Source organism: Mustelus asterias, unplaced genomic scaffold, assembly GCF_964213995.1.
Source record: "Mustelus asterias unplaced genomic scaffold, sMusAst1.hap1.1 HAP1_SCAFFOLD_1555, whole genome shotgun sequence".
NCBI lineage: Eukaryota > Metazoa > Chordata > Chondrichthyes > Carcharhiniformes > Triakidae > Mustelus > Mustelus asterias.
Window position 1 is genome coordinate 32,213 of NW_027591500.1, and position 12,438 is coordinate 44,650.

Consider the following 12,438-nt stretch of genomic DNA (forward strand, 5'->3'; position numbering starts at 1 on the left):
AATGTGTGTTTGACAGAAATCCTGATTGGGAGTGTTCTGATCAGCAATAATCCCTGGCTCTGTTACCAAGAGACCATCCAATGGGATGACATTCAGGACAAGAAAAACAGGATCCCTTTTGTAGGACCAGTGGACGTGAACCGAACTGTGCAGTGTGAGTATATTTTTGGTGAACTGGGGGGATTGACGGCTCTACAACACGTCCATGTGGTGCCAGAGGTGTTACTGAACGTTATGGACACTGTTTTAATGCTGTCTGTATATCTGTCTCTCCCCCTCAGGCGGCAATTGTACCTGTAAATCAGGATCATGCTGGGGCACAGGTCCTGAATACTGCCAGATATGTAAGTAATTACCCTACAATTTATTTATATTTGAATTAGTCTGCAATCTGAGTGCAAACCATAAAGTTCTCTCTGTTCAAACTCTTGTTAATCTTTGCAAATGAGCATTGCTGAGCTTTGTTGCAGTGTCAGAAATTTGTCGCATAAATTTGATTGAGTTTTTTGAAGGGGTAACCAAGAAGGTAGATGAGGGCAGTGCAGTTGATGCTGTCTACATGGACTTTAGCAAGGCCTTTGACAAGGTACCGCATGGTAGATTGATGGATAAGGGATCCAGGGTGAGGTATCTAAATGGATACAAAATTGGCTTCTGTCGGTTGTAGAGGGTTGTTTTTCAAACTGGAGGCCTGTGACCAGTGGTGTGCCTCAGGGATCAGTGCTGGGTCCACTGTTATTTGTCATTTGTCATTTACATTAATGATTTGGATGAGAATATAGGAGGCATGGTAAGTTTGCAGATGATGCCAAGATTGGTGGCATAGTGGACAAAGAAAGTTATCTCTGATTGCAATGGGACCTTGATCAATTGGGCCAGTAGGCTGACGAATGGCAGATGGAGTTTAATTTAGACAAATGTGAGGTGATGCATTTTGGTAGATTGAACCAGGGCAGGACTTAGTCAATGATGGGGTGTTGGGGAGAGTTACAAAACAAAGAGATCTAGGGGTACATGTTCATAGTTCCTTGAAAGTGGAGTCACAGGTGGATAGAGTGGTGAAGAAGGCATTTAGCATGCTTGGTTTCATCAGTCAGAACATTGAATACAGGAGTTGGGACGTCTTGTTAAAGTTGTACAACACATTGGTAAGGCCACACTTGGAATACTGTGTGCAGTTCTGGTCACCCTATTATAGAAAGGATATTATTAAACTAGAAAGAGTGCAAAAACGATTTACTAGGATGCTATTGGGACTTGATGGTTTGGGTTATAAAGAGAGGCTGGATAGACTGGGACTTTTTTCTCTGGAGCATAGGCAGTCTATAAAATAATGAGGGGCACAGATCAGCTAGGTAGTCAATATCTTTTCCCAAAAGTAGAGGGCATAGGTTTAAGGTGAGAGGGGAGAGATACAAAAGTGTCCAGAGGGGCAATTTTTTCACACAGAGGCTGGTGAGTGTCTGGAACATGCTGCCAGAGGTAGTAGTAGAGGCGGGTACAATGTTGTCTTTTAAAAAGCATTTAGATAGTTACATGGGGACGATGGGTATAGAGGGATATGGGCCAAATGCGGGCCATTAGGCTTAGCTTAGGGATTTAAGAAAAAAGGGCAGTATGGACAAGCTGGGCCGAAGGGCCTGTTTCCATGCTGTAAACCTCTCTGACTCCATCAGAGACACTGACTTCACTGTTTTGACTTATCCATGGAGGAGGGAGTGAGGTCTGCGGTCTCTCTGGCTGGCAGGGGGTGAGATATGTTGCCGTGATTTTCTACCTTCTTCCACATTAAATATCCTGTTTAAACAGTGAACAGTGTGAGTGGCTTCAGGCCACATTTCACTCAGAACTTGTACTCGGGTGGAGAAGGACATTTCTTCCAGTTTCTGGTTTGCTGCGGTCATTGGGAGTTGTTGTGTTGGGTGAGACTGGGAGGAACCTCATTATTGCCTGTACATGTGGTCCTGCATTACACTTGTACCACAGAATGTTTGCACTTTATTTTGAATCTGATGCTTGTATGTTTCAGCACACTTGGTACTTTGAACACTTCATGTTTTTGTGTTTTAGTGACTCGGAAGATCTGTGCCACTGAATGTCTGACTCGGTGTAAAGGACGAGACCCGACCGATTGTTGCCACAGCCAGTGTGCCGCAGGCTGCACTGGACCAAAGGACACTGACTGCTTGGTATGTGCACACCTGGAGATACACCAGAAACAGCAGGTAGATTCGCTCTTTAGCGGAACGCCATGGTCTTATCATCACTTTCTTCTCTGGGGGAGCTGTATAAGAATCCACATGCTGACCAACAGTTTAGTACATTGCAACATGAGCTCTCAGAGGCTGCAACCAACTTTATTGCAGTGATAGGTTGGTTAGTTCTGCACGGATGGAGGTTATGAAAGATTCTCACACAGAGTATGATGGTGGATAGGGGGATGTGGGCGATGATCCCACTAGATATTCAAACAACAGGACTGGAGCACTGCTGTCCTCTGGCCCCGACGTCTGGAGCTCGGGGCCCCGACGTCTGGAGCTCGGGGCCCCGACGTCTGGAGCTCGGGGCCCCGACGTCTGGAGCTCGGGGCCCCGACGTCTGGAGCTCGGGGCCCCGACGTCTGGAGCTCGGGGCCCCGACGTCTGGAGCTCGGGGCCCCGACGTCGGAGCTCGGGCTTGCCTGCACGTTGTGATGCAGAGGTGGAATTGCTGCCTCTGAGCCATGGGAGTAGTGTGTAAGATGAAGAAATGAGTGTAAATTTTGAGCTACTTCTTATGTCTTTAACCCTGTGATCCTGTCCTGGATGCTGTGCACAACACTAGCTCTCGTCTCTGATTAGGATTCTCCTGGTATGTGGCTGATCTGACTATGTCTTCTCCTCCAGGCCTGTTACCATTTCAGCAACAGTGGAACGTGTCGGGGAGACTGCCCACCACTCAACACCTACAATGCTCACACCTATCAGATGGAACCCAATCCCGAGGGAACGTACATCTTTGGAGCCAGCTGTGTCAAGAAGTGTCCACGTAAGATCCTGCTGTACCTTTCCTGTGTTTTTAATTCCTTCTTTATTCCTCTGTAAATTTATCTTTAACACTGTTGTAATATATCTCCTTTCTCCCACTCCCCCCGACCCCCCCCCTCCCCGTCCCAAACACACTTTTTCCTCCTCCCTCACTCCCTTCTCCTATTCTGTGTCACTCTCGCAGGCAATTACTTAGCGAATAATGTGGGTTCATGCACTCTGAACTGTCCAAATGACACCAAGGAAGTGAACAAGGGGGATGAACAGAAATGTGAGAAGTGCAATGGCCCCTGTCCCAAAGGTCAGTATTGAGTGACAAGAGGTGAGTGGATAACAGCTTCTGCTCTGTGCTCTTCCTACCAGCTGAGGGATGATGGGGTGAGAGAATGGTCATCCTAAAGATTCATTAATTCTCCAACTCCTGATGAGTGTGGGGAGACATGTGGTTCCCGTGGGCTGTGACTCTGGTTTTGTTAGCGACGTGTAAACAATGCGCCCACATTTAACCCTCATCCACTTTGAATGGTGAGGATGAGCTTGGGTTCATTCATAAAGCATGTTCTTGGTCCTGCGGTATGACAGGGTCTGGATTCTACCCAGCAGCAGGGTGCAGATTCAGACTGGGACTGGCCACCTCCAGATCACTGAGAAACTGTGGGAAGTCGGAAAGGAAATCTGATTACTGCTGTGGTTCCCCACTGGCTGGGTGTGCTCAGTGACTGGCTTCAGCAGGCCTATGAACCAGGCCTCTGTCAAGTTGATGAGTTTCATTTTCTGGACACAAGCCAATATGATGTGTGTGTTTGACATTGTTTGTTGCTGGCTGCTTCTCTGCTTGTTCCTTGCTGAGTTGTCTTGTCTTGCAGTGTGTAACGGTTTGGGTGTAAACAGTCTGAAGGGCGAGTGGGCTGTGAACTCTAACAACATCGATTCCTTCACTGGCTGCACCAAGATCTTCGGAAGCTTGGTGTTTCTTGCTGAGACCTTTTCTGGGTGAGTGCTGCCCACTGCCAACCCCAATCCCTCCTCGAATTCCATTCTCTGACTCTGAATATTCACTTGCTCGCTCCAGTAATGAGCTGCTTAGGCACAAACTCTTTCTTCAGTGTCGACCTTCCAAGACCTTACATGTTTGCATTAACTTAAATGCGTAAAAGTTTAAAGTTTATTTATTAGTCACAAGTAGGCTTACAATTACACTGCAATGAAGTTACTGTGAAAATCCCCTCGTCGCCACATTCCGCCGCCTGTTCGGGTACACTGAGGGAGAATTTAGCATGGCCACTGGCTAACTTGCACATCTTTTGGACTGTGGGAGGAAACTGGAGCACCCGGAGGAAACCCATGCAGACACGGGGAGAACATGCAGACTCCACACAGACTGTGACCCAAGCTGGGAATTGAATCCAGGTCCCTGGCACTGTGAGGCTGCAGTGCTAGCAGGAAATTGTGGCACAGTTATTTTCCAGTATGTGTTGGGAGTGTGCAAGGTATCCTGTCTTGTAGAAGGGGCATCTAAAAATCTAGTTTGTAATCTCCTCCCAATGCTGTGGTTTCATGTAATTTGCATCCACAGCTGCCTCCTCTCTCTGGTGGAGACCAGGTGCTGCCATGAGCCAAGCATCATAGAAACATAGAAAACTACAGCACAAAACAGGCCCTTCGGCCCCACAAGTTGTGCCGAACATATCCCTACCTTTTAGGCCTACCTATAACGCTCCATCCTATTAAGTCCCATGTACTCATCCAGGAGTCTCTTAAAAGACCCTATTGAGTTTGCCTCCACCACCACTGACGGCAGCCGATTCCACTCGCCCACCACCCTCTGTGTGAAAAACTTCCCCCTAACATTTCCCCTGTACCTACCCCCCAGCATCATCAATCAACCCCGCTTCTTAGTTTTTAGTCTGGTCAATAGAAATGCTGATCTCTGGCTCTATAGGAATCATTTTGTCCACAACCTCATCTGAACAGCTTTCCTTGAGTGATATCTCCAGTACTGGTCCTCAGTTTTGCACTGGCTAACCCATTTACAAAACAGAAGGGTTTATAGTCAGAGCGAGGCGTTTCAACTTTGATATGAGATTTTCAGTCTTCAAACTGGCTAATGCTGATTCTATCAGTGCTTCGCACTGCCATGTCCCATCACATGGGTACACCCCACTGAAACACCCAGTGTCCCGCACAGTCCATCCACCCACTGTTGGAATTACATGTCAAGAAGGGTCCCATGCTGGAGGGACGTGGGAATCGAGAGAGGAGGCAGAATATTTCAATGTAAGTGCAGTGAAGCTGGTCTCTTTGTTTTAGTGGTCTGACTGTTTATTTTTTGCCTTTCCAGTAACTCAGCTACAAAGATTCCACCCCTGGATCCAAGGAAACTACAGGTCTTTGGTCCATTGACAGAGATCACTGGTATGGACTTTGCACCTGAGTCTTGAGTCTCAGTCAGCTTGTTACCATTAGAGCTGTGTTTAAGTGAGTTCACACCCTTCTAGTCAAATCGTAGAATCATCATAGAATCCCTACAGTGCAGAAGGAGGCCATTCAGCCCATCAAGTCTGCACCGACCACAATCCCACCCAGGAACTATCCCCATAGCCCCACATATTTACTCCGCTAATCCCTTGACACTAGGGTCAATTTAGCATGGCCAATCCACCTAACCCACACATCTTTGGACTGTGGGAGCAAACCGGAGCACCCGGAGGAAACCCACGCAGACACAGAGAGAAGGTGCAAACTCCACACAAACAGTGACCCGAGGCTGGAATCGAACCAGGGTCCCTGGCGCTGTGAGGCAGCAGTGCTAACCACTGTGCCATCGTGCTGCCCCAATAGGTTCACAGAAGTTTGAGCACAGAAAGCCATTCAACCCAGAATCCCTTTGCTGCTACTAACCCTGCACACAAAGTATCAGTAATCCCCTTTCATGTCCTATCCTTAAACCCTTCACAATTTTCCAGTGTTTCTCTAATCATTCCCTGAAAGGCTGTGACCGACTCAGAGCAGAAGCTCTGTGTGGTAATGCCACCTTATTTTGTATGAGAAACAATATTTCCCTTCTCACTTTCATAGTTTCCTGGATGGAGGCCATTTGGCCCATCGTTCCGGTGGTGGCTCTTTGAAAGAGCTATCCAATTAGAAAGTGAGTCAACTCACCTGATGAAGGAGTGAGACTCCGAAAGCTCGTGATTCCAAATAAACCTGTTGGACTTTAACCTGGTGTCATGAGACTTCTTGCTGTCCTCAAAAAGTTCCAAGTTTTTCGAACATAATTTCCCTTTCATAAATCCGTGTTGACTCTGCCCAATTTTACCATTTTTTCCAAATGCCTAGTTGTCACATCTCTTATAATATCAAGCCAACGTGTGTAGTTTTCCATTCCCCCTCTTCCTCCCTCCTTAAATAGTGGGATTATACCTGCTACATTCCTCTTCTTTTCCTATAGTGCAACAATTTTTCAATTTCAAGTATTTATCTCATTTCCTTTTGAAAATTACTGTTGAATTTGCTTCCATCACCCACCCAGTCAGCACATTGTCCTTATTTACTTCATGATTCTGAAAACCTCTATTAAATAGCCTTTCAATTTTTCTGTTAGAACAATCCCAGCTTCTCCAGTCTAACATATAATTGAAGTCCCTCATTCCAGGTACCATTCTAACCATGTCTGCTCTCCAAGGCTCTGACATCCTTCCCAAAATGTGATGCACAGAGCTGTGACCGTTGCTGCTAAGCTGGATTGATCCCCTTGTTTACCAATTCACCAACCTGTGGAAAGAAACTCCCTCTATTTAGATGCAAACTCTTTCAAAACTTTGAATACACTGATAGGATCTCCTTTTACTGTCACTTCCCAATGAATAAAACCTAACCATTCAAGCATCAATACTAAACCTGGTGCCACCCTATCTTTGACCATCCATTTACAAATCTGTGTACCAGCCGCCCAGTCCTTGGAATGTACCTATCACACACACACACACACACACACACACACACACACACATACACACATATACATGAGAGGGGTTTCACAATGTCTGCGGTTAAATTGGGGATAAGGCAAAAGGAAGTGTGTTCGGGGTAACAACAAAAAAATACAAGTTGGGATTTTACATGTGACCAGAGACCAGAATCAGAAATCAGCTGGAATATTCCTTCCGAGGGGAGGTTGACTGTAGAAGGCTCTGTATGGTGACATGAATGTACTTCAGTCAGATTTTTCTTGCTGTGCAGGGTATTTATATATCGAGGCCTGGCCACAGAATTTTACTGATCTGAGTATATTTGAGAATCTTGCTGTCATCCGAGGACGAGTGGTGTACAGGTGAGATTCACTTGACCAATCTCTGCATTCACGGCAATCCTCTCACACACACTGGTTCCGCACCAATGGGCATATACCCATTGTCCGTGCACCCACCACCCTCTCTCCCAATGTCCGTGCACCCACCACCCTCTCTCCCAATGTCTGTGCACCCACTGCCCTGTCGTCCAATGTCCGTGCACTCACCGCCCTCTCACCCAATGTCCGTGCACCCACCGCCCTCTCACCCAATGTCCGTGCACCGACCGCACCCAATCTCTGCACTCGTACTGCATTTACATTTTCATGAGTTGTTGGACATTAATTGCTACATTTAGACTGGAGGGAGTCATTGTAAAAATCCCATTTTGTAACAACTCTAAGCAATCAAGCCCGTTTGTAAATTGATTTTGAATTTTGATTTGGTTCCCTCTCTGTTTACAGAGGTGCTTATGCATTGTTAGTACAGAATCTCCAGATAGAGTCTCTGGGATTTCGGTCTCTGAAGGAAATTAGTAATGGGCTGGTGCTCATTCACCAGAACCCTAACCTCTGCTACATCAGCTCCATTCCCTGGAACCAGCTGTTCAAGGAGGAGCGTCAGGAGGCATTGCTAACGGCCAACAAACCACAGGACATGTGCGGTAAGTAGGAACATCCACTGGGCAAGTCATCCAATTATCTTACACTGGCTGTTGAATCTTCTGTGGTAAATTCACTAAAAGAAGCAAGAACAATGAGGCACTTGCTTATTTTTTTGTCATTGTAAATAGATTGTTTTTATTGGGTACCAGGGATGTTGCTGAGTGTTTGAAGGATTCTCCTTCAGCCTCTCAAACCTCTGAGGTATCTGCATTTGTCTAATTTCAGCCTCTCGCATATCCCCAATTTTAATCGTCCCACCTTTGGTTGTCGCACCTTCAGTTGACTCAGCCCGAGCTCTGGAATTCCTTTGCCTCTCAATCTTGTTTTCCTCCTTTAAGGTGCTACTGAAGACCTACCTCTGATCAAGCTATTGATCATCTGACCTTTATCTGCTTATATGGCTCGACGGCATATATAACAATAATTGTTTTAGAATATTCCTGTGAAACGGCCTGGCTTGTTTCCTTATGTTAAAGGCGCTATGTAACTATAAGCTGTTAAAGAACAAAGTACAAAGTACAGGAACAGGCCCTTTGGCCCTCCAAGCCTGTGCCGATCATGATGCCCTAACTAAAACAAAACCTGCCCTTACTTGGTCTGTATCCCTCTATTTCCTCCCTATTCATGTACAAAGAACAATACAGCACAGGAACAGGCCCTTCGGCCCTCCAAGCTTGCACCAATCATGTGTTCCTAACTAGACCATCCGTTTGTATCCCTCTATTCCCATCCAGATGCCTCTTAAATGTTGCTAATGTACCTGCTTCCACCACATCCTCTGACAGCGCGTTCCAGGCACCCACCACTCTCTGTGTGAAAAACTTCCTCCGCACATCTGCCTTAAACTTTCCCCTTCTCACCTTGAACCTGTGCCCCCTTGTAATTGACACTTCTACTCTGGGAAAAAGCCTCTGACTATCCCGCTTGTCTATGCCTCTCATAATTTTGTAGACCTCTATCAGGTCTCCCCTCAGCCTCTGTCTTTCCAGTGAAAACAATCCTAGTTTATTCAACCTCACCTCATAGCCAACACCCTCGAGACCAGGCAACATCCTGGTGAACCTTCTTTGCACTCTCTCCAAAGCTTCCACATCCTTATGCTAATGTGGTGATCGGAACTGCATGCAATACTCCAAATGTGGCCTAACCAAGGTTTTATATAGCTGCAACATGATTTTCCAACTCCTGTACTCAGTGCCCCGGCTGATGAAGGCAAGCATTCCATGTGCCTTCTTAATCACCTTGGCCACTGTTAGGGAACTGTGTTCCTGCACGCCCAGATCCCTCTGTATATTAATGTTTCTAAGGGTTCTGCCATTTACAGTATAATTCACAGTTAAATTTGATCCTCCAAAATGCATCACCTCGCATTTGTCCGGGTTAAACTCCATCTGCCATTTCTGTGCCTAAGTCTGGAATCTATCTCTATCCTGTTGTATCCTCTGACAATCCCCGGCACTATGAGCAACTCCACCAGTCTTTGTGTCATCCGCAAACTTATTAATTAGACCACCCACATTTTCCTCCAGATCATTTATATATGCATATAACTACAAACTACAGAGGTCCCAGCACGGATCCCTGCGGAACACCTACAGATCTCCATTCTGAAAAACAGAATTTTTCCACCGCTACTCTGTCTTCTATAACCAAGCCAGTTCTGTATCCATCTAGCCAGCCCACCCAGAATCCCATATGATTTTAGTTTTTGTACCAGTCTGCCATGTGGGACCTTGTCAAATGCCTTAGTAAAGTCCATATAAACTGCATCCACAGCCCTTCCCTCATCAAGTTTCTTTGTCACCTCTTCAAAAAACTCAATCAAGTTTGTGAGACATGATCTTCCCTGTACAAAACCATGCTGCCTGTCAGTAACACGTCCATTTTCCTCCAAATGTGCATATATCCTGTCCCTCAGTATCTTCTCCAAAAGCTTCCCCACCACTGATGTCAAGCTCACTGGCCTATAATTTCCTGGATTATCCCTGCTTCCTTTCTTAAACAAGGGAACAACATTGGCTATTCTCCAGTCCTCTGGAACCTTGCCTGTGGTCAAAAAGAATGTGAAGATATCTGTTAAGGCCCCAACTATTTCTTCCCTTGCCTGCTGCAGTAACGTGGAATAGATACTATTTGGCCCCGGGGACTTGTCTACCTTAAAGCAATTTAGGATACTCAACACTTCCTCCTTTAATATATTGACATTCACATACCTATCCCTGACCTCAGCATCCGTCATGTCCTTCTCCTTGGTGAATATCGATACAAAGCACTCATTGAGGATCTCACCCACTTTCTCCATGCATAACTTCTCTGCGTTGTCCTTGAGTCCGTCTACTCTTTCTCTTGCTGCCCTCTTGCTCCTAATATATGCATAAAAAGTCTTGGGATTTTCATTGACATTTCATGGCCCCTTTTATTTAGCCCTCCTAATTCCACGTTTAAGTTCCTTCCTACTTTCACTCGGGCTTCATCAGTTTTTAGATGCCCAGACCTATTGTATACTTTTTCCCTTTGACTAAGCTTACATGTTGTTGCATATGCACAGTTGATAATATGTTAGTTGATTGAAATATCCAGTCATAACAAAGAACAATACAGCACAGGAACAGGCCCATCGGCCCTCCAAGCCCGCGCTGCTCCCTGGTCCAAACTAGACCATTCTTTTGTATCCCTCCATTCCCACTCCATTCATGTGGCTCTCTAGATAAGTCTTAAACGTTCCCAGTGTGCTCGCCTCCACCACCTTGCCCGGCAGCGCATTCCAGGCCTCCACCACCCTCTGTGTAAAATATGTCCTTCTGATATCCATGTTAAATCTCCCCCCCGCCCCCCCGCGCCCCCTCACCTTGAATCTATGACCCCTCGTGAACGTCACCACCGACCTGGGAAAAAGCTTCCCACCGTTCACCCTATCTGTGCCTTTCATAATTTTATACACCTCTATTAGGTCACCCCTCATCCTCCGTCTTTCCAGTGAGAACAACCCCAGTTTACCCAATCTCTCCTCATAACTAAGCGCTTCCATACCAGGCAACATCTTGGTAAACCTCCTCTGCACTCTCTCTAAAGCCTCCACGTCCTTCTGGTAGTGTGGCGACCAGAACTGGGCGCAGTATTCCAAATGCGGCCGAACCAACGTTCTATACAACTGCAACATCAGACCCCAACTTTAATACTCTATGCCCCGTCCTATAAAGGCAAGCATGCCATATGCCTTATTCACTACCTTCTCCACCTGTGACGTCACCTTCAAGGATCTGTGGACTTGCACACCCAGGTCCCTCTGCGTATCTACACCCTTTATGGTTCTGCCATTTATCATATAGCTCCCCCCTACGATAGTTCTACCAAAATGCATCACTTCGCATTTATCAGGATTGAACTCCATCTGCCATTTCTTTGCCCAAATTTCCAGCCTATCTATATCCTTCTGTAGCTGCTGACAATGTTCCTCACTAACTGCAAGTCCAGCCATTTTCGTGTCGTCCGCAAACTTACTGATCACCCCAGTTACACCTTCCAGATCGTTTATATAAATCACAAACAGCAGAGGTCCCAATACAGAGCCCTGCGGAACACCACTAGTCACAGGCATCCAGCCGGAAAAAGACCCTTCCACTACCACCCTCTGTCTTCTGTGACCAAGCCAGTTCTCCACCCATCTAGCCACCTCCTCCTTTATCCCATGAGATCCAACCTTTTGCACCAACCTACCATGAGGGACTTTGTCAAACGCTTTACTAAAGTCCATATAGACGACATCCACGGCCCTTCCCTCGTCAACCATTCTAGTCACTTCTTCAAAAAACTCCACCAGGTTAGTGATGCATGACCTCCCTCTCACAAAACCATGCTGACTATCGTTAATGAGTTTATTCCTTTCTAAGTGCGCATACATCCTATCTCTAAGAATCCTCTCCAACAACTTCCCTACCCCGGACGTCAGGCTCACCGGCCTATAATTACCCGGGTTATCCTTCCTACCCTTCTTAAATAATGGGACCACATTAGCTATCCTCCAATCTTCTGGGACCTCACCTGTGTCCAGTGACGAGACAAAGATTTGCATCAGAGGCCCAGCGATTTCATCTCTCATCTCCCTGAGCAGCCTTGGATAGATTCCATTAGGCCCTGGGGATTTGTCAGTCTTTATATTCCCTAAAAAACCTAACACTTCCTCCCTTGTAATGGAGATTTTCTCTAACAGGTCAACACTCCCCTCCGAGACACTCCCAGTGAACACATCCCTCTCCTTTGTGATAGAGATAGAAACACTGACCAGTGTGATTCTATTATTGCTAATACTCAGCTTTGGTTCTGTTTATCTATTGAGAAATAATTAAATATTGGATATGGAGTCCAGACAATATTATTTAAATGATCCACGTACAGTAAGTCCCGTTTTAAATCATTCTGTTTTGACATTGGTCAATTAATGGGGCCTATATTCAG

The 12,438-nt window shown here is 46.1% G+C and overlaps 1 protein-coding gene across 1 annotated transcript in view; it reads left to right on the top strand.

Annotated features, from left to right (window-relative positions):
- LOC144488427 (receptor tyrosine-protein kinase erbB-2-like) overlaps nt 1-12,438 on the top strand; it is a gene marked incomplete at both ends in the record, with an annotated part of 75,679 nt that overhangs the window by 30,289 nt on the left and 32,952 nt on the right. The window contains 9 exons of the mRNA XM_078206500.1: nt 17-154; nt 282-344; nt 2,071-2,189; nt 2,886-3,027; nt 3,211-3,327; nt 3,893-4,019; nt 5,368-5,441; nt 7,269-7,359; nt 7,783-7,982. Of these exons, the coding sequence (XP_078062626.1) occupies nt 17-154; nt 282-344; nt 2,071-2,189; nt 2,886-3,027; nt 3,211-3,327; nt 3,893-4,019; nt 5,368-5,441; nt 7,269-7,359; nt 7,783-7,982 (1,071 nt within the window). The remainder of the gene's footprint in view (nt 1-16; nt 155-281; nt 345-2,070; nt 2,190-2,885; nt 3,028-3,210; nt 3,328-3,892; nt 4,020-5,367; nt 5,442-7,268; nt 7,360-7,782; nt 7,983-12,438) is intronic.